Source organism: Clytia hemisphaerica, unplaced genomic scaffold, assembly GCF_902728285.1.
Source record: "Clytia hemisphaerica strain Z4C2 unplaced genomic scaffold, Clytia hemisphaerica genome assembly, whole genome shotgun sequence".
Taxonomy (NCBI): domain Eukaryota; kingdom Metazoa; phylum Cnidaria; class Hydrozoa; order Leptothecata; family Clytiidae; genus Clytia; species Clytia hemisphaerica.
The window spans coordinates 252,463-275,065 of NW_027104280.1; the positions used below are offsets into that span (position 1 = coordinate 252,463).

General features: G+C 36.1%; 2 protein-coding genes across 2 annotated transcripts in view; both read left to right on the forward strand.

Moving 5' to 3' along the window:
• The first annotated feature begins 321 nt into the window (after window positions 1-321).
• LOC136816889 (tRNA wybutosine-synthesizing protein 4-like) lies at window positions 322-15,811 on the forward strand. The gene is made up of 7 exons (XM_067073222.1): window positions 322-1,246; window positions 1,775-2,263; window positions 3,586-3,677; window positions 6,754-6,894; window positions 14,021-14,073; window positions 15,042-15,177; window positions 15,590-15,811. The coding sequence occupies exons 1-7, from the start codon at window positions 322-324 to the stop codon at window positions 15,779-15,781; spliced, it is 2,028 nt and encodes a 675-aa protein (XP_066929323.1). The 3' UTR covers window positions 15,782-15,811.
• Window positions 15,812-19,223: 3,412 nt separating this feature from the next.
• Window positions 19,224-22,603, forward strand: part of LOC136816968 (serine-rich adhesin for platelets-like) — a 29,427-nt gene continuing 26,047 nt past the window's right edge. Inside the window, exon 1 of the mRNA XM_067073312.1 lies at window positions 19,224-19,835. Within this exon, the coding sequence (XP_066929413.1) occupies window positions 19,763-19,835 (73 nt within the window). The 5' untranslated portion in view covers window positions 19,224-19,762. The remainder of the gene's footprint in view (window positions 19,836-22,603) is intronic.

Genomic DNA, 22,603 nt, shown 5'->3' on the forward strand with positions numbered 1-22,603 from the left:
CACCCACTTGCATTATCCAACAGAAAATCATTCTCCGCCCTATGTGTTTCTTTCTTTGTATCTGTATATTTTGCAATACTTTTTATATCGTTTCCTGTTGACGTCAAAAGAGTTTAGAAAACTTCCTAATAATCCCTAACAGTACATTCTCCCTTTCCAGAAGCGAATGGTTATGCTCAACTCTTACTTGCTTACTGTCCCTTTTACGGTTAAGTCAAAGTGAACCTGAAACCCCGCCTGAAAGAAAGAAACTCTTCGAGCCCGTAAAAAAGATGAGCTGTTTTTGTCCACCTCATTTAAAGTTTTTTTTATATCTTTTAGATGGGTAAAAAATTAAAGAATATAAAAGACATTACAGTTCAAGAAACAAACGACAGCAGTATATTGAGCAAAGCTTCAATCACAAAACTTGGTTACTTTGACGATCCTTACCTGTCACTTTTCACTACCCGCGTGCCACGCCGAGCGCCTCTCATACACCGCGGTTATTACATTCGAGCCAAGGCTATCGATCATTCGTTAAGAAGCTTTCTGGAATGTTGCAAAGAACTAAACACACCACACCAGATAATTTCCTTGGGTGCAGGCTTCGATACTTCATATTTCAGACTGAAAGAGAACGGTTTATTAAAGAATTGTCGCTTTATTGAGATCGATTTTGAGGATGTAATGCGTCGGAAAATCGCAATCATTCGCCAACATCAAGTATTGCAAGATATTATCGGAACTTTTAAAACCGAATCGGAAAACAGTTTAGAATCGGATGATTATTTGATTGTTCCTTGTGATTTAACTGATTTGAAGAAACTTGATGTTTTTATGGAGAAATTTGGCATTGATTGTAATCTACCTTCTCTCTTCTTCTCCGAATGTGTTCTAACATATGTCGATCTCAAACATTCCAAGAATTTGATTGGGTGGATACAAAAGAGATTCCAACAAGCTGCTGTTGTTATTTATGAGCAAATCCGCCCCGATGATGCTTTCGGGTACGTCATGATGCGCCATTTCGACAAAATTCAATCGCCGCTTCGAAGGATCAAGGATTTGTTCACTATCCAGAAACACAGGGAAGTTTTTGAAGCGTTGAATTACAGTAATGTGTTGGGGTTTGATATGAATTTCTTTTACGAACATTATTTGGATGAATGTGAGAAAGGCAGAATGATCCGCTTGGAGCTGTTCGATGAGTTTGAAGAATGGCATTTGAAATGTTCACATTACTGTATTATTGCTGCTTTTACAGGTAAATTTTTTCGCTGTATTGTACTATATTTCATGCAATTTATCAAGGTTACTGCTTCCTATCATAAAAAAAGTTTTCATTTTTGAAATACTTGCGAAAATTTGATTTGGTGGTTGGCCTGCAAAGTTGTTCAGAGGTAATTTAATGTGGGTTTTTTTTGTCCTCATTCGTTATTTTAAATAAGCAAAAAACTTATGTGGCATGAAATAGCACAAATTTGGGGAATGCATTCAATAAGTTACATTTCAATTTGAAAGTAGTGCTTCCCCTCAAAAAGCCTTCAGAAATCTGACTTTCAATGCTAATATATGTGTGCGAAAATTTAAATGGGGAGGTAGCAAATTGTTTGAAATTGTTATTGGGTAATAAAAAGAGGTTGAAAACCAAGATTTGGAGTAAAATCCAAGCTGACAAGTTGGAGGATATTTGTGGCCATGAGATTGAATTCTTCCTCAGTAAATTAGGTGAACATTCTTTGTTCGCTATCTGGTGACCGAAATCTAATAATAAGTAATTGTTATTTTGTAGGCCTTCTAACCAACTGCAACTTACCAGCCCGAATGTTTCCGTACTATGCGCCACCCGAAGATCAACCACCACAACCCCTCTCTTACACGCCCACCACCCTTAACGAAGAGCAACTTGAAGTTAAACGTTTTGGTCATCGCTGCGTTCAGTTGACAAACAACCAATTTCTATGTATGGGCGGATTTGGCGTCACACCCGATGGCGGTCATAAACGACTCAATACGGGTCTCTTAATCAACTCAAACGACGTTCCAAAATGTACACAAATCAACGAGCTTGATGACGTCTTGTACAACTCAATCACTCGTCTCTCCGATAACCGATTCTTTGTACTCGGTGGACGAAAATCACCGAAAACGACGATACCCAAATACGGTATTTTTGTGTTTGATGGGAACCTAGTTTGTCCAGTTGTAACGAAAGATGCTGAGACCCAAGAAGAAATTATGGTTGTTTCAAGATGGCGGCATTCTGCTGTTCTCTTCAAAGGTAGTATGCTTTTCAATTAGTTTTTCGGCATTTTGTGTGGTGGCTAATTTTCTATAGGGTTGGTGTGAATTGATATAATGATACTCAGCCTTGAAAGTTCTGACTGGCCTGTTTATAGAGAAATCCTTTGCAAATCGTCTTTTTTATTAGAAAACTATTGATGCGATAAAAGTTACGGGATAAAGATCACTGACCTTTATATATCCCTGGACCAAGCAATATTCGCCATCTTTGATTGGAGTCTTTTTGGAATTGGTATCCGAGAAGAAGCCATTGCAATGTTAAAAATTAACGTCTAACGCCGCTACATCAGCGAGATTATGTATCTGGAATTCTCTACGGCTGCGGCTAAAGTAGCGAGGGAAATGGCGAGTAAGGCAAGTAATGGCGGGTGAAAGCAAGTTCGATATTTGACGTACGGCATTATGTCGACTCTGCTTATACGGTGTTTTGGTGTTTTTCCCGTACAGAGCAAAGTAGACAACGACATGTCGCCTTTGGTCACGACCCGCATGGGCAGCCCCGCAACCGTAGCCGTAGAAAATCTCCGATACATAATCTCGCTATCGTCAAAAGAATTTGAGAAAAAGTATACCTAGCGCTCTCGATGCATTTACACCACTATCGGTGTAGTACCGCCATTAGGGTACCACTTTTCAAAAAAACTCCGATCAAAGATTTTGCTTAGCTGGGATTGGGAAGCTTGGTTCAGGGTATATAAAGGTCAGTGATAAAGACTAGACAACAAGCTGGTAAAAAAACAAATTCCCTACTACCACTGTCTCTAGTTTCGTGATCGCAATCTACAGACAGACATTCAAAGGCTGTACATTTGGCCATTCCATTTTATATCCATACAAGGAGTAGAAGAATATTTTTAGGGGGTATAAAGGAGTATTTTTTGATTTTTCCAGGGGGTAAAGTGTTGTTCTAAAATTTCCAGGGGGAAAAAGACTTGGATATAAAATGGAATGGTAATTTTGATCAAAAACACCTGCTCATCTGGCTCAAGACGTTCTTGTAACGTCCTTCTAAAATTCGTAAGGTCTATAAACATTAGATGAACGTTGAAACAACGTTTTGGACCGGGTACCTTCTGATTCGAAAATACAATACACAGATTGAAAAATAAAATCTGCGATAAATCACGCTTTTTATGTTCTTGTTGCATGACATTTATTTCTGATTGGCTCGAATTTATTGACACTAATAAAGTTATCGGCTGTACTTGTAGGAGCAAGTTACATGGGAATGAAATCACTTGTTTTGACTGTATTGGTATAATTTTGCAACCCGTGTATTGAGTATTTCTTTGACCGTAGGACAAATATTGTTATTTGGTGGTGTGACCACGGACAATAGAACATTGAATGATTTATGGTGCATTGATGTCAATGGTCTCACCGTTAGAAAGGTCAGAACGATTTATATTAACTCTTCAATACGGTTTTGTCCTTGAAATATACACTCTTCGTAAACTAGCAAAAAAATACAGAACGGTCTCCATAACTTCGTTAACTACCTTAAAGGGAACTTATTTTGGCGGGAACTAAATTTGGCGAATTCGGCGAATTAAATATTTTGCTCACTCGCCAAAATAAGTTCCCGCCATAATTAATTTTTTTTGGTATTTTGCCTGAATAACTTCTTGAGTTCACAAAAAAGCTTCAAATAAGGCAAAATAGAACAGATAGATAAGCTGTCAAATAAAAATAAAAATCATCAATCGCCAAAATAAGTTCTTGTTAAAATAAAATATAAAAATTTTCAGGATTTTTGCCGCTCAAAATTAAAAGATTAATCGTCAGCCGTGCAAAATTACTCGAATCTGATTGGTTTAGAGGAGTGCAATTAATCGTTAATTGCACTATTACCACTTTTTGCACTCTTCGGCGGGGGGACACTTTTGTCCCCTTATACTTTTCTCTCCCAAGTCCTGTGTCAGAGACTTTTTTTTACTATATATAAAAAACAAAGACATTTTTTTTCTTCAATATAAAAAGGAACAAAGATATTTTACGTTACAATAGCTTCTTTTAATTGAAAACAAAGAAAAATTACACTGCAATGTTTTTTTTAAACAGAAGAAAAAAAGGATGTTTCGAATGTTTACTCGATTACCTCGGAATCGTATTTTTCGTGCAATTAACGATTAAGCAACACGTAACAAAAAAAATACCGTATTTGCACTCGCCTTCGACTCGTGCAAATTACTATTTCTCCTTTGTTACTCGTTATCGTTAATTGCACTCCAAACATCGATTACTAGTAATAATCGCAGCCGTGCAAAATTACTGAATCGATTGGTTTAAGGAGTGCAATTAATCGTTAATTGCACTATTACACTTTTTGCACTCTTCGGCGGGGACACTTTTCCCTATTCTTTTCTCTCCAGAGCTTTTTTTTATTAATTTTTTTCTTCAATATAAAAAAGAACAAAGAAATTTTACGTTACAATAGCTTCTTTTAATTGAAAAGAAAGAAAAAACAAAAGAAAAAAAGGAGGTTTTCGAATGTTAACAAAAATATATGATTTACCTAGTACTAGTTCCCGCCAAAATAAGTTCCCCTAAGGTAAGTAGGGATCCTGCTTTTCAAATTTATCCGTGTCTCTCTTTTATATCCAATTGTAATCTTCACTTTCTTTGAAATAATATCTGCAGCATTCGTTCTGGTTAAGACGGATGACTCGCGAGTATAGCAGAGAGTGGGTCTGTTGTTATGAATTCTGAAAGTATTTTTTAAATTTATCGGAAATAACGGTGTTATAAAACTTAATTTATCTTAAGGTTCGCTGTAATTTTTGATGTTCTAATGGCGTATTTTCGGAAGAAACAACTTCTCACATTTGTTTGCGAGGGCGTTTTTCCTTGTCCCAAAAGATACAAAACCTTCTATTGCTAAGTAATAATGATATCTTAAATTGTTTAAATAATGTATAAATCTCGACAAAAAAACAACCTTCCATTTTAAACGTTGTCTATTTTCGGCAGTAAAAAACAGGATACTCGCCAACACAAAACACCTAACCTCAAAAGCAGCCGGAAAAGCAACTTTTGAACGATATTAGTTCCCACGCTTCTAAAACTTCTTTATGAGGCATTACTGTTTTTCGCCCTATAGGCTGATATTCCCTACTATAATTATTTTTAGGGATTTGACACGAAACATATTTTGAATTTTTCGTTATTTTCGTTTCTTTCGTTACTTTGACCTCGGGGTCGTCCACATAGGTACGTACGCACTAAGGGGGGAGGGGGGTTTTTCTCAAAAGCGTATACTTGCGTATAGGGGTAGGGGAGGGGTCAAAGGAAAATGTACGTACGTACGCAGAACAAAAAATTTCACAGCCGCTTTTTGCTTGCTTTTTTGTCGATTTTTACGCTTTTTATACGCATCAAAGAAAACAGAAAGTTTCTTTATAAACATCGAGTTTAATGTATGAAATCATGTCTATGATGAAATAAAGGTCCGAACCAAACGATTTGAATTCGAAATTTTCTTCAACCGAGGGGGGGGGGTTGAATGAAAAAGTGCGTACTTACCAGGGGGTATAGCCATTTGTGTACATGGGGGGTACTCGATTTTCGACATTTTGTGGACGCCCCCCCTCTGAAATTTAAATACCGGGTGTCCCAAAGAATTGGCATTGTTATCAGTTTGGTTCAACGGAGGAGCTAGAGGACCGAATCAAAGAGGTTTGGGATGATTGTGCAAGCAACCTTATGGAAATTAGTAAGGCCCTTAAGCAATTTCTTCCACGGCTTCAAGCAGTCAAGTCTAAAGGTGGTGGATCCGTTAAAACAATTTTTGCATAAGAACAATTTAAAATATTAATATTTTACTGTATTGAAAATCATTTTGATAATCATCTTTTCAAGCTTCGGAAGATTATTCATTGATGAAAGAAAGTGTTTTTAATAAAAAAATCAAATCAAAAAAATTACGTCAATTTTTTAATTTTCTGCAGGTTTACATGCAGACCTCATGTTACTCTTTTAACCCTATTTATTGATCAACAAATTAAAAAAAAATAAAATATTAGCATTTGAAGACATGTAAAGTTTCTTTTGGCACACCCTAGATCGATTATGAATGGATGAAATTTCCTTCAGTGCGAATTGAACCAGTAAAAACGAAATGGGGAAAATTGAAGCTCAAATTGGCATGAAATATAGATAAAGCTTTGCGTCTGCAAAATTTGTTTCAATTTTTGCCGAAGATTTGCTTCTTCTTTTTTTTGAAAGGTTTTGTAGCGGCGGATAAAATTGACATTTGTAAAGTGCCCTTTTTTACTCAAGTCTTTCAAAGATGAAAGGGATTTCTCTGTCCAAAAAAAAGTCAGAATGGGAAATCCCTGTGCTCGCGTCTTTCATATTCGAAAGATTTGGACGGCATTAACAGTAGACCTACGCCTTGATGATTAGAATGAATGGAACACAAATCTTCCATTACAAACATTGGCTTTAAAATACATTCTCTCTTCACAGATTTCAACGACGGGCGACGTCGAATTATTCGCACGACATTCTCATACGATGAGCGTTTGGAAAAAGGAGAACGTTGTTGTCTATGGTGGTCTGGAACACAGTATGCATCTGAGCAATCAAATGCTGCTTCTTTCCCTCAAGGTTTAAATTTTTATCTCTATTGATTGATTGATTGATTGATTGATCGATTGATTCATTGATTGATTGATTGATTGATTGATTGATTCATTGATTGATTGATTGATTGATTGATTGATTGATTGATTGATTGATTGATTGATTGATTGATTGATTGATTGATTGGATTGATTGATTGATTTGATATGATTGATTGATTGATTGATTGATGATTGATTGATTGATTGATTGATTGATTGATTGATTGATTGATTGATTGATTGATTGATTGATTGATTGATTGAAAAAGAGGTCGAATCCACCGTGCATTCTTCGCTCGCGCCTAGACCCTTAATCAAGTCATGTCTGCGACTTGGAAACGAAAAAATAAAAATAAAACTTGCTCCTGTCATGCTACAGAGGGGCGCTTGACTGTGATCATAAAACTAACTTTATACATTAAGTTTCACTACAGTTGACGCTCTCTAATTCGATCTTCAAGGGGAATTGGATTTTCATCGAATATGGGAGCTTATCAAATAAGGGAGTGTCGTTTATGAGAGTTTCTTGTTGACGGGGGCTTTAAATTTCATCGGATAAGGGAGCCTATCGAATAGTAAAACGTCGAATTAGAGAGCGTTGTATTTCACTTTCATGTGACACATCTTTCTCTGTTTTCCTTTTCCCTTTTGGATTCAAAGATGGATTCGTTCGGATGGCCCTGTTGTCTGCAAGAGAAGACGAAACATGAATAAAATACTGCAAACCCTAGAAGTCAAGCTTATCATAGTGTGCAGAAGGGTCTTATAAAAATCCTCCATTTATATTGCATGAAAGTAGGGCAAGTAGGATACCATCATAGGTAAAAGATGGTTCAAGCTGATTTTTGCTAAAAAAACGCATGTTTATCTATAAGAATCACTATTAATAAGCATACATCAATGTTCTTAGCCAAATTACTAAATTTTTTTTTATGAGATAGATGTTTTTTTTGCTCATGAAGGCTTACTTTTGAAGAATATGTGTGTTTAGACATGAAATTTTGGTTGCTTGGCGTGTTTTTATAGAAAAATTGACCAAATTCGATATTTTTTTATAAGCAGATTATCAATTACTTAGGTATTAGCTTTTCTCGAGATTAGCTCTTTCATTCTTTATGATTTTTTGCACAAAGATGCATAACTATAAACCCTCGAATGTGACGGAGCCCAATTTTCGAAAAAAATTGTTTTGAGGCAAATTTGGGCCAAAAAACGGCTAAAAAAAGGGTTTTTTGGACTTTGTGAAATATTGGATCATTGTAGTTTTTTTTGATTTTTTGCATGAAAGTAGGTAAATGATGGCTCAAGCAGATGTTTGTAAAAAAAGAATTTTTCAGCTCAAAAACGCGTCTTTTTCTATAAGAATCACTATTAATAAGCATACATCAATGTTCTAGCCAAATTACTCAATTCTTTTATGAGATAGATGTTTTCTTTGCTCACGAAGTCTTGAATATGAAAGAATATTTCAAGAGCATTTTGGTTTCTAAACATTTTTTAATAAGAAACAAACGACTAATTTTAATAGATCGTCAATCTTTGTGTTCTGAATGATTGTTTAACGGTCGTGCTCACGTAGATATCAATTATGTGTGTGTTAAATGCATAACCAGGTAGGTCCATAAAAGTATCACTTGTTAATATAATGAAAAACCCTCATTTACAGTGGTGGTTTACCAACAAATTAATTACGCAAAAAGCTTACAACTTTTACAGTTTCTTCAGGCAAACAATTTTCCTATTTTTATTGACATTTTGTTAACAAATACCAAGTTCCTTAACCAATATGAAATATGATATATATGTATTTCGACCCAAAAGATTGTACAGATTGTACCCCTTTAAAAGCTTAACCCCCCCCCCCCCATTTCAATTGGGAAAAGCCCTATCCCTCATACAAAACCCTTCATAAAAAGTTGGGTTGCCGCCACATTGTTGCGTATTCTATTTAATCCGAATAGTTTGGACCTACTACTTATCCGCTGCTATCTCAATCTCTAGTACAACTAGACACGCGAAACAACAATAGAGAGATTATGTATCGGGGATTTTCTAAGGCTACGGTTGCGGGGCTACGGTTCCGCGGGTCGTCACCAAAGGCGACATGTCGTTGTCTACTTTGCTCTGTACGGGAAAAACACTGATAAGTAAAGTCGAGATAATGCCGTACGTCAAAATATCGAACTTGTTTTCACCCGCTATTACTTCTTTAATCGCCGTTACCATCGCCACTTACCGTAGCCGTAGATAATTCCAGGTAAATAATCTCGCTAATTATTATACGTTCACAGATCGGAATGTAAGTGAACGATTCTTCGCGTTTCGAAAGCGACAAGGTCTTTAAACTGTATCATCATTGGTGAAAATCTTCAAGACCTTCGTGTAAACACTCCTCGTCTGATTGGTTAGGGATTCTTTCTGAAATTAGCTTAACAAAACATGCAGTGGATACGCTTTGAAATCTAAATAGACGAGAATCAAATTTCATAAACGACTTGGGAAGAGAGTTTTCTCTTGTAGAGGATATTTTATCGCTTAACAAGTACACAGTTGTTGTAACAAACAGTTTTAAGAAAATGTGGTATTTGGTGAAATTTTTGTTATTAATATGGTTCGTTATTGCACAAGGTAAGAGGCCGACACAACTCCTTTAAATGTAAATAATCCTGTTCAACTTTTCGTAACGTAGATCAGATTTTCATGTGACTTTATTTTACTTCTCTTTGGTATAATGTAAAAAATTATGTATTCTATACTCAAGTTTCTCATAACAGACTAAAACCCATAAAACTTTTTTTTCAGTTCACTCGAGGACGATATACGTTTCACAAAACCAAAACAGTACAGATACGGCAGACTGTGGCTTTTTCAACAAACCGTGCAACAGTTTGCGTCAAGCCATCAAAATCTCCGATCCATCAGACACCATTTTAATGGATTCTAATTATGTTTACCACCAGAATAAAACAATATCCATCCCGCATTCTCTGATTATCTCAAGTTATTCTGCTGGCCCTGCAATGAAGAGCGTTGATGACAAAGCTATTTTGGATTTCCTCTTCCACTTTGAAGAAGGAGACAGAACATTTTTCTCCATCAAACAAAAACTCATTCTCACAAACATTAAATTGATTGTTAACCCAACAAGCGACCGTTATGTGATTGTTTTTAGTGCAGATCAGAACCAAAATGTCTCAAAGATATCAATTGTCAATTGTGTTTTCGAGCAACTGTCTGGCACCGAGATGACTTTTTTTGATCGAGTTCCATTTTTCGATGCAGAAGTCAATAAAACAAGTTTCGTTGCAAATCCTTTGGATATAAAAACAAGAAAACAACGAGTGGACTTTGAACAAAATGGTGTACTCGATCAGAACTTTGTAAGGAAAATTGCTTTTTACGAATGCGATTTTCTCAGTTTCTCTCTTTCAGAAGAGTCTGTAACAAACTCAGAATGGTATTTTTGGAATAACACTTTCAGAGAAAGTTATGTTCTACTTGGTGGATCAATGGCCGTGGTGTACTATGCAGATAATATTTTCAATAGCTCGTTTCTTGATCAATCATATTCAGATCCTCACCCGACTCAACCGAAATTTTTTTCCACGAAAGTTGTACATTGTATTTTTCGGGACAGTTCTGTTTCGTTTCAGAATAGTAAACTGTATCAAGTATCAAAAACACATTTTGAACACTCTAAGGTTGCCATTGGTACTTATCAAGACACAATCATTAACATAGAAAGCTGTTCATTCAAGGGATCGGCGTTCGATACACCACCTCCAAGCCAGCTGGAACTATATTCAATAAGGTCAAATAACGAAGGGAAGGCATCGATAAATAATTGCACTTTTGAAAACTCGAACTCCGGTTCCATTATCTGCAACGGGTTTAGTATCACCATCACAAATACAACATTTTTGAACAATTCGCTAATCGACGATCAAGACTTCGCGACCACCATGGCAGCTGCATTAACTATAACGTCATCCATGAGTGTTGACCTTAGTAATTGTACCTTCTCAGAAAACAGAGCTCCCGCAATTCTCTTCAGCTCAATATACATCGTAATGTCAAACAGCATCGATATCTTTTTACGCTTATCTGAGGTGATGGTGGTGTCGTCTAGTGACCTCAATAGGGAAAGTAACATTTTACTTATCAAAGCAAATAGACAGGCCGTATTAGAAGATATAGGTATCTTAAACTCGAGCGTATCGTGTTTACCAAACTATAACATACATGGCATTATGAGGAAATATATAGGGAACAACCGATTTTTCGTACGGTTGTCATGCGAAGAATGCGAGGGGACGAAATACAATGTCAAAAACAAATCACACGTCTCTTGGGATACTTCTGGTGATGCTACAATTCACAATGTGACATGCTATCCTTGCCCTTACCAAGCTTCATGCGTAAATGGTATTAAAAGTAAAGGTAATTATTGGGGATATGCTGATCATTTAGGATATGTGGCTTTCGTGCAATGCCCTCCTTTCTATTGCTGTCCTACTTTAAAGAAATGTGCTTCTTATAACAGCTGTTCGAACAATCGACAAGGAAGACTTTGTGGTGAATGTAAATACAATCAATCAATCAGCCTCTTTAGTGGTTCACGCAATAGATGTGTGGAAGCGTCAACTTGCCAAGAAGGCTGGTGGCTCTGGTTCCTATACGCACTCGTCATTATTCTCGCATTGTTAACCGTATTGTATTACAAAGACGTCTTTAAAGGAATGACATCCATAATCTGTTGTTGCTCCCCCGCACATCCGTTGGAAGAAATGACTGATTCAGATCCTGAAGAAAACACGCTGGCTTCACCTCTCTTAATGAGCAGAGAAGTTGAACGACGATCACAAAACCAACAAATATCTGTCACATTCTCTGGAGCTGTCAAGATCGCTTTCTTTTTCTACCAGACAGCTTCTATCATCCGGATCAATGCACCTGCGAAAATGGAATATCGCATGCCTTATATCATCGAAATTTTAACTTCTTTCTTTAATGTGAAAATAGATATTGGATCTGCTGATTTGATCGACATTTGTCCACTGCAAACGAAAAATGTTACTCTAATAGAACTCATCCGATTGAGTGTTATCTTCGGTATGATTCTCTTGGTGATTGTCGTGATGTTCGTGTTGTACTTGTATCGACGGTACCGAAATATTCGACACCAGACCTCTTTCTTTGCTGTTAGATTGAAAGTGACCCACATCCAGTTGTTGGTTATCGGTTATGCCAGCATTGCCACGTTTTGCATCCAATCCGTGGACTGTATCCATATTGATGGTGAATGGTACATTTTCAACCAAGCTCATTTGAAGTGTTTCCAAAGCTGGCAGATTGTTATCATCCTTCTCATCGTTTTGTGGGTGATACCCTTCCCTGTGGTGCTCTATATCGGTTGTAAATTGTTGAGAACTGGACAGATAACACCGAATCAGTACTTTATTAGTCTGATGTCTCCACCCTTACTGCCCGTTTTCATGATCAGAAGCTATTGCATTGACGATCGAGCATGGGTAGACCAACAGAAAATGGAGCGAAATAGCATACTTGCGTTTCTTAATGAACCTTTCAGAGAGAGTGAAACCAAGGATGGAGGATTGGAGCGAATTATTTGGGAACCTGTGTTTATTGTGCGCCGATTGATTCTGGTTGTTACAACCACGTTCGTCCGTTCTCCGATCTTAAAACTGTACCCTGCTGGAGTCATGTTGATTTTATTTACCTTACATGATTATCTTACAAAGCCGTTTGTTAAGCCAAAACTCAATTTCGTTCAATTGGTATCTATGTTGCTTCTGGTGACTCTTACCCTTTTCAACATGTTCTGGGCTCTCTCCATAAACGTTGATATTCTGGAGAGTTTAGAGTATCGTATATTTGGAAAACTTTTACTTATTCTTGAATTGTGTATTTTGTTGAGCCCCTTCTTTCTCCTGGTAATGGCTTTTATTGGGAAGATGGGAAAAGCGTTGTATAAAGCATGTCTCCGGACAAAATTGGACTGAATTTGTTTATATTCTTTTGTTATGATTAGGAATTTACTTTTTTTTTTAGATTAGAAATTTTCTATAAAACGCAATAAAATTTGCATCCCCTGCCTACTGGGGAATTTTAATTTGTCGGTCAAGGGAATTTCCAAAGGCGAGTTATTTGACCCAATGAGATCCAATGCTAATGAAAAATCCAGCTAGGGGTTATGAATTTGCATTAGATATGAGATTTTACATTAATCTGATCAAAAAAGTGTCTTCTGTCACTTCTTATACCTTCTTGTATATATAGTATATCGTATGTTAAAAAATTTTGATTCCCTTTAGATGTAAAAAAATTTATCTAGTATGAACTATAATCGTTGTAATTTTAGATTTCAATCTCTTTTAAAATTTTCAAGATTTCATGTTTAATTGTTAATTCTTCTTTGTATTGAGCTGTTCCATTGAAAATCCATACAAGGATATGCGCGAACCTTTTCAAGTCAAAGAAATTCTTAGAAATGTGAGGATACCCTCTGAAAAATGGCAAAATTTGAACGTTGAATGAACGAAAACCTGTCTTTACCCTCCTGGAAATTTTAGAATAACTTTTTACCCTCCCCCCGGAAAATGAAACAAACACTCCTTTAGACTCCCTGGAATTTCTTATCACGTTAATCAAAATTTATCTGTATGGAATGTCCCAAATCCTTCCCAGCTACCAGAAGCGTATATGCTGTTCTTAATCACCCTTGCAAAACACTTTTGCCCATGTATGGTTGCATTTCCCAAGACCACAAGAAACACAGTTATAGAAGTACAGTTAAGGCGGCTCTCTAGTTCGACGTGCTGTTATTTGATACGCTCAATTACTCAATCATAATATTGAAAGCCACCATCGACAAAAAACTCTCCTAAAAGACGCTCTGCTATTCGATACGCTCCCTTGTTTGAGGAAATTCCAATTGCCCTTGAAAATCGAATTAGGAAGAGTCAACTGCAGCTACAGTAAATTCAAATTTTTTCACAGCTACGGTTCCGGATTAGTAGAAAAAATATTTGCTAACATTTTGGAATGTTATGCTTCCATTCAAGCAAAGCTGTTCTTCGTGTTTTTAGGACGGCGAATACCATATTAAAGAAATGAAGTTCCAAGTACCTCTACCGAAAAGGTATACACCAGTCTGTTCCTCTAAAGAATCCTACATTGTAACACGCATGCGTAATTTGTCGTTTTTTAAACCATACGTAGTTAATTCCCGTGATAAACAAAGAGGAATGAATTCAAGAGGTACAGTCACTTTCGGTCGGGGCTGTGGACGGCGACATTTGTCGTTCTTTTTGTCTATTTTTAGTAATGCAGGATTCTAATATTAACCCCTCACACTTTATAATAGAAACAAATAATTCAAACAAAGTGTTGTTGTCTTGATCTGTTGTTATTTATATTTTACTATATCTAGATGTTTTCACACTAAAACGAGGCTAAACCTTCGTGTACCCCTCCCTTAGGTCTCGTAAACACCCTAGACAGGCGTATTTCACTATGGGGCGAAACTCTTATTTCTAATTTCAGTCCCCCTAAGGGTTACAAAAAAACTCAAATAAAAAACTCCCAAAACTTCTTTTTTTTCCATCGATTTTAGACCCCAAAATTTCCGATTTTCAAAAACTGGGCGGCACCACCGTCATTTTGCAAAGTTAGTTCCCCCCGGGTATACGCTTTTTTTTTTATAAGAATAGTGTAAATCCATTTCATCATGGATATTCTTAACTTTTTTGGGAAAATCATGATTAAATATTCTTGCAGCACATTCTTAGGTTAGGATCCTAATACTTCATACTAGATTTAACATTTAGTACATACGTCTCAAGCATAAAATGGCATTTTTGTAAAAGGAATGAGCCTAACTTGGGGGTAATTGAAAATGCTCTAAAAATGACATTCTTAGCTCGAGTAGCAAAGTTCCATGATGGTGATATTCTTAGCATATTCTTAATTTTTTGGCCATTTTCATCATAAACATTCTTATAAATTCTTATAAAAAAAGCGTGTACCTTAGTACCTTCCACTAACAAGACTGTCACGTCACATGTTCCACATTTCATCATTTTATTGTTCTTTTTCATCGTTCGCTAGATATGCGCACACTTCACACGTGGTTAACGATACAATGATTGTCGTTGGAGGGGTGGATACGAGTGGACAATTTTCAACCAATGAAATTCTACTGATTGATCTGATTGGACGCACTTTTAGAGGACTGAAATTTCCGGTAAGACAGTTTATTTATATCCTTCAAAGAAATTTTTCATTCCAATTCAAATTTATTTATTCCAGCTAAGGCTTTGCATGGCCTTGTAGATTTTCAGGTTAGAAGGCAAATGTTTCTTCCCGAAACTCTGCTGCTTCAATATTTCAAGATTTTGTGACATTGCTACCAGCTAATTATCAAGTTAGGTAACACTAACAAGGAAAGGCCCAGTTCAATTGGAAACAGAAAGCTAAGATAGGAATGTGACGACAGTTTAGCCATTTATTTTTTAAAGCCGCCCGTTTCTCTTACCGCCCTTTTAACACGCCCTTTCCATACAGCCGCTGTTTTGGAAGACTTTGATTGTTATGGATCACAACCTTTAAGCAACTAAAAAGTCTTCCCAAAACGTTCTACTTTTCTTTCTTTATAGGCATGCAATCCCGCCTCGCCACTCATGTTCCATAACCATCAAAGTCTCCTCTTAACACGAGGGCGTGAGGGGTGTGAAAAAGAAGGGCGGTTGTTGGTGGTTGGCGGGGGTGGAAATTGTTTTTCATTTGGAACACATTTCAATCGTTGTGTTGTTTCTCTTGATTTGAGTGATGAGATCAAACTGACTTGAATTTTTCATTACGTAATGTTTGGAGCTAAACGAATGGAAAAACGGAAGAGAAAAGGGTGTCCAGCGCACGTAAAAACAAACTTCAAAAGCTGGACACAATAAAGAGGAATGTACATCGTTTGGTTTCTGCCATATTTTACTCCTTGTAGCGAGAAAGTTCTTGATTTGCTTGGGGTACTAGAGCAAATGGGTTACGGGGATGAACCACTGGTCAGAGTACCTTTTTTAACGTCCACGAGTCCCAGGTAGGGTCGCAAAAACACCAAAATAGAAAGATCAGTCCCTCGTAGGGTGCCTTTTTTGAAAAATTTGGGGCAAAAGTAGAACATCTGAGAAAATTTTGGAATTTCAGTCTCATTCAGGGTCGCTTTTTTCGCAAATTTCAGTAAAATTTTTGAAAAAACGAGTCCAACGTAGATAGGGTCCATTTTCGAACCCCAGCGGAGCACCCCCTTCGGTCGGCAAGAGTAGTACCTGGGGGGCGGGTTTGCTTTCTTCGTGACGATATTTAGCCTTAACTATCAATCTATTTGGCTTTAATTTTGGTATTTTCGGTATGGACACAATATAATTGTTTTTTTAGAAACGTTTTTTATCGTGATTTTTTTAATAAGAGAAACACATTTTTGTTACATTGATATATAAACTTTGAAATTACCTAAAATGAATGGAAGGGTATGTTCTATGTTGCATGTACGATGAACCAGAATGGACAGTAAGGTCTGTGAAATAGACAATCAATCAGTATTGAAAGCCAGAAGCACAGAGATGTTTCATTCAATTCAAACCAAGCAAGGGGAGGAAAAAATTGTTCATTTTATTTACATGATGATATCTTTCAGGTTGCCGCTACCTCCCCCTATTTTCATTTCATCATCATTTTTCCGCACAAAAGATTTGACAAAAGGAAAGTTCTTTTGTGTTTGGTTATTAGACAGGGGGTCTGTATTGTTTACTTTCAATTCCTCTACTGGGATTAATTTCTTTGTTTATCGAAATTTGATCACATAATGTAATGTCTGTCTTTTTTGTGTTTTGACTGATGACGTCATCGTGGATTAATCGTATATTAAATGGGTGATGCCTTATGCTTATACTTATATGGGCACGCTGTGATAAGTATCAATTTTCGAGCAAGCTTCATTTCCAGCACCCCCTTCTCACACTCATGATCATGGGACTTCTTCCCAGTGGAAATTATACCCAAATTTTTGTCCCGCTGAATAGAGTCAAATAAGTAAATCCTCACTGCAACATATTATTTTTTCCATCCCCACTGATTTTCTGACTTGAAAACAATGGAATTCAAATCCCCAGTCATAAAAACCTTGGAATATCAATTCCCATCGAGTTTCACCATCACTGGCAGATAGAATCCCACCGGGTCTGTGAGAAGGGATCGTTTCCCATCACCCAAGAATTACCCCATTTTCGAAAAATTCGATATTCGAACACTCAGGGATAGATTACAAAAAGCACTTCACCTTCCATATAAATATGCCTTTTGATAAAGTTTTGGAAACAACAAACTAAGCTTCAATTCTTGACCTTTTCGCCACAGTACTTGGTTGGTTGGTCGCTCGCTTGCTTGTGTTTAAGAGAGAGTTTTGTTTTGAGAAGCTTGAACGAGACCGCCCACACTTTAATGACGGAAGATTTTTAAGGCAGATCTCACATTACACTATGCTTACTCTACTCCAGCTTCGAAAAGATTCCAATTCCTCTCATGCACTTAAAACTCTTTTAAAAATAAATTTCTTTTTGAATTTTGTTTTATTCCAAAAGTCCACCCTGTCAGAGATGCGATACATCTTAAAAATTAGTAGATTTAGGACCCTGTCAGATATCTTCAGAGCTTATAAAAAAAGGGACTCTGACCAGCAGCACACCCAATTTTGCCTAAGTGAACCTATCTTTGATTAACAGTTCTTTCTTTTGTACAATTCAGTTTTGATCAATTTTCTTTCAAGATCTCTCGAAATCAAACTTTAAACAGACAACTTAAAAATCACATGGCAGACGAAAACATCTTTTACCCCTCCTATAGTTAGAAATTCATAACACGATCCAAAAAATATTTCATTTTTCTAATTGTACTCCCGGCTTAGCCTTTCTGCTTTTTAACGGATATTTCCGTCATAATTTTGCTGTCAAATTTTTTGAAATTAATCCACATTACGTAAAGAAGAATGAATAAGAACAAGAGTAGCCCTGAAAAGATATTTAGTGGACAGAGTCTACTGAAATACTTCAAAGTATAGATACTATTTAGTTCGATTTTAAGTGTTGACTGAGTTTCAAGGTAGGTATAATAAAAATTGGAATTGTTGTCGATTTATTCCGCGAGTCCAACAAATTATGTTATTCAACTTAATAAGAATTGTTCTAGTTTGAGTTGAATCGGCCATGGACGACAATAAGACGTGTTATGAACGTAATGAGAACAATATAGGACGTGTCACGACTTTTGAAAAGTTTGTATGTTTAAAAGAGCTCACTATCATAATATTATGGAAGATTTAATTGGTCGTAAAAATGAACAAACCCGCTCTCTTCCACCCGTTAAGTTTGTTTTTCAACATCTCTACAAACCATGGTCAGGATTTTCAACAAATTAGGTTGAGAGATCGTCTTTATGTTATAAGAAATTCTTAGTTAGTTTTTTCTATCTGGTCAAACTTCAGACCTTGGAAAGTCAAAGAACCCAATCCTAACCCTAAGCTGTGAAAGTTGTTTGAAATTGTTCGAGAGTCCATTTAAAGCCCCTTCATTTTTTATAATTTGAGATCCGATCAATGATTTTCGAAACTTATACATAGTTAAAGTGAGCAGTGTCTTCTGCCCCATTGGAAAAGCCACATTTACTTGCAGATCTCCAAAAGCACCACCGATAGAATTATCTTTCCATCGCTTACTAAATCATGCTCTAATTCTAGCTTGAGTTTGATTTGCTGAAGATTTTATTGAGGAATATCTAACGTGATTTTATTCGATTGCAGACGAGAATTTGCAGCAACCTCTGACTTGCGGGGGTTGTCATCATCAATTTGATTGAAGTTCTTTCGAAATTTCTCTTTTCAAAACGAAGCTTACAAGTTCTCAATGAAATTCTCCCCATTTAGCGTCTGTCAATTTATCTTTTGTTTTTAGAGGCCTAACAAATTAGTTTTTGTAAGAATTTGATAAATGCTATATCTATATACTTGATAAAAGGTTAGCAATCAAAGATAAGCACACAGGAAACCCCTGAAATATTTTCTTAAGCTTTTCCTTGATTGTTTTGACAAAAAATTTGAGAACCCCCGTCTGTGATACGCACCAGGGTGTGAAATAGACACTAGATGCGCTCGCTTCGTTCGGTTGACGGTTGACAGGGGAACGAATTATTTTTTCTTGTGAATGTTGTTATTTTCTCCTCAAACTTATTACGCGTACACTTCAGAGAGGGAGAGGACGGCTGACCCTGTCTCCTACTGGCTTCATATTTTCAACAAATAAACCATCCCTTCATCTTAACTGTGGTTTTATCTCCACTGAAACCAGGAAAGTTTATACCCTGAAAAAGAAGAATTCATTTTGTGGAGATCAGCCAGCCACTCTCAAAAAAACATCTCTTGCATTCGATCGCATTTTTTTACTTTGGTTGTATAGATCAACATTACATGGTTTATTTTGGTTCGCGTGGTGATTGACTTTTGCGCTGTTGTTTAAACTTGTTGAAGATTGTACACCAATTGCTTCTCTCAGTGCAAGACGTGCGTTTATTTTAGCGTTTGGTCACAGTAGATGACTACCTAACTCGAATTACAATCGTGTTGAATCAAATATATCGTATTTTACTGGAATTTATTATATTGCTTGAGTTTCGGGATTATTTAAAGAAATCATTTTTCCGATTTTGCGGATTTTTTGTTGTTACTCGATTTTTTGAGTTGAAATTCTATTTGGATGCAAATTAATTGACTGATTGATTAATTGACAATGTTATCATTTTTGCCATTTTGGCGCATCATTATTTTCTTGGCATTTGCTTTGAACGTAGCTTTAGTTAAAGGTGAGTGCAGGTTTTCAACGATCATTCCTTTCGAGAATATTTCTAAAGTCCAGTATCCTTTTAAACGTACTTCAAGCCTGGCCTCTGTTAGGGGAGGGGTTCGCGAGGAAAGGGTGTCTTTTAGTGGTGCACACGTTTGAATAAAAGAGTTCTACAAGAGTTTTACGGAGATTTGTTAATGAGCGTTTACTACATATTATATCTTGTTCACACTTAAACCTGATCCCTCCTCATATCTTCACAGATTTCCAAATGAGATTTGCGTGTTTTCGGTGGCCGATCCAATATCGTGACAAGCCTTAAGTTTTGTGCGGTCCTACAAAAAGTCAAGCACCTTAAGTGATGTAGATGTCGATTTGTCTTAAGAATGTAATTGAGTGTTGAAGTAAATATTTTTCCGCGACAGTGTAATTCATGCTAGCTGCTTCGTGGAGCGGGTACGCGTTTACTGGACCCCTTCGGCCGATATGGCCAGATGGACCCTAGATATTTGAACGAAATATATCACTCTTGGATTATTCTACCCAAAAAGTTGAGAAATATCTTTGCTATGTTCAAAGTCCTTTGCTTCTCAGTCAAGTTTCAAGAGGGGTTTTTCCGTTTCAAAATTCAGCTTTTTGTTGTGTAAATTTCATATTCCATCTAAGACGAAAGGCTTGATCGGACCACTGTTTGATGTTACCTTCTACTGCTGGCATATTTAATTAAATTCCTGGTCGGTGAGATTTCTCAAATGTTCTGATTCATACAGTATACATAGTATGCTTGTCAAAAGATATGTATTACACAAGAAGAAATATTTCAGTCACTGATAGGGTGAAAGAATATCTATGAATGTTTGTCTGAAAGCTGAACCCCATTATCTTTTGACTATGGTTTGTGTATATAGACACTTTGTTATTTTTAGTGTGTTGACTAAGGTATCAGAGATGCTTTTGGAGTATATGAAACATCAATTAAAGGCTTTTAACCCATAGTAACACTTATGTGACAGTTGCACCCAGTATTATCATCCGAGGGTACTTATGCTTTGTCATTGAGTGTTGCCTTTCCATTTTGTTGAATAATACATGCACACCTTTTAGCGAGGAAACGGCCGAAATGCTTATACGCCTTTAGTGAGGAAACGCTCACGCCCAAAATACAGGGCGTTTACAAATAGTTCTTTCTCGTTGAGTGTTGTTTGTGGTACTGTCATAAAGACTACCATTGGTGTCCTCTTGGCATTCAGCCAAAACTTTGAAAATTATTCAACTGAAATAAGAGATTTGTTGTCACTGTTTAACAGCAGTGTTTACGTGATTCATCTTTCCCGAAACCTAAACTAAAAACACGCGTAGGTAATATGTGTACAATTAAACGCAACCAAAAGCACTTAAATTTTTTACCGGAAAAACTGAGCTGCCTGAGTGTGGATCCTGTTTCACCGCATACGTCCGGTGGAAATTATGACCGGTGCCCAGGTTTCCGCTCATTTCTATTTTCAAATCGTTTTCAACCACTAAAATTTTTAAAAGGAAACTAACAGATATGGCGCGCCAAAAGGCTTTTTAATACTAACTTTTTTTTATAATACCAACTTTTTTTTATAATACCAACTTTTTTTTATAATATCAACTTTTTTTTATAATATCAATTTTTTTTTTATAATACCAACTTTTTTTTTTTTATAATACCAACCTTTTTTTTATTATAATACCAAACTTTTTTTTTATAATACCAACTTTTTTTTATAATCCAATTTTTTTTTATATACCAACTTTTTTTTTTAGTACCACTTTTTCTTTAGTTTTCATAAACACAATTTTTGTCTCGCTTACTATGCGTGTATAATCGATCAAGTGTAGAAAGAGTCTTAGCGCGATTACACCTAGCCTCAATCGAACGGCTGATATTTCTGGGTAATATTCTATCGTGTTCGATTGCGTTAATTGGGTTTTACGTTGGTGCCTTTTCTTGACTCTAATCCTGATGCCTGAAAATTTTGATACAGAGGACATAAAACGAACATTATATTCATATAAGGCCATATAGATCTAACAACCATATGGATATAATTATAACATATTGCATAATACTGTATATCTATACCTAACCAAACAAAAGTTGCAACAAAATTTGATTGGTCTGAAGAATCAATCCACCAGCCAGAGAGAGAACAAACAACACAAATGATAAAAATAAGCTGAACTACCAGCAGTCTTTGGACCTTTACCCAAGCAGCCAACAGCCAAGTCAAGGACAGGACATTCGTGACCATGTGCCTCATGTAGATTTTCCAGTGAAGAACTGTAAAGGCCCGTCTACATGGTGAAAAAAAAATGACTAAGCGAGACCAAAAAAATTGATATTATAAAAATGAAGTTAGTGTTATAAAAAAAAGTTGATATTATAAAAAAAGTTGGTATATAAAAAAAAGTTGCTATTTAAAAAAAAAATCTGACATTATAAAAATGAAAGTTTGTATTATAATAAAAAGTTGGTATTATAAAAAAAAGTTGATACTATAAAAATGAAAGTTGGTATTATAAAAGTGAAAGTTGGTATTATAAAAAAAATTTAGTATTATAAAAGAAAGTTGATATTATAAAAAAAGTTAGTATTAAAAAGCCTTTTGGCGCGCCATAAACAGATGCCACAACTTTAACCAGGAAAATTTTTGTTCCACAATATCTTAATTAGTATTTTCTATGGATAGTTTCTCATTTTGTCAGCTCCTAACTTTCTCTTAGCTGACCTTAGATTTCTGACTCTCACATGAAGTTTTC

Excerpts from the sequence above, each read along its gene's own strand:
- LOC136816889 (XM_067073222.1), top strand. The coding sequence starts at position 322 with ATGGGTAAAAAATTAAAGAATATAAAAGACATTACAGTTCAAGAAACA. Across the intron at positions 14,074-15,041 it reads CAAGTACCTCTACCGAAAAG|ATATGCGCACACTTCACACG; the intron begins GTATACACCAGT and ends ATCGTTCGCTAG. Across the intron at positions 15,178-15,589 it reads TTAGAGGACTGAAATTTCCG|GCATGCAATCCCGCCTCGCC; the intron begins GTAAGACAGTTT and ends CTTTCTTTATAG.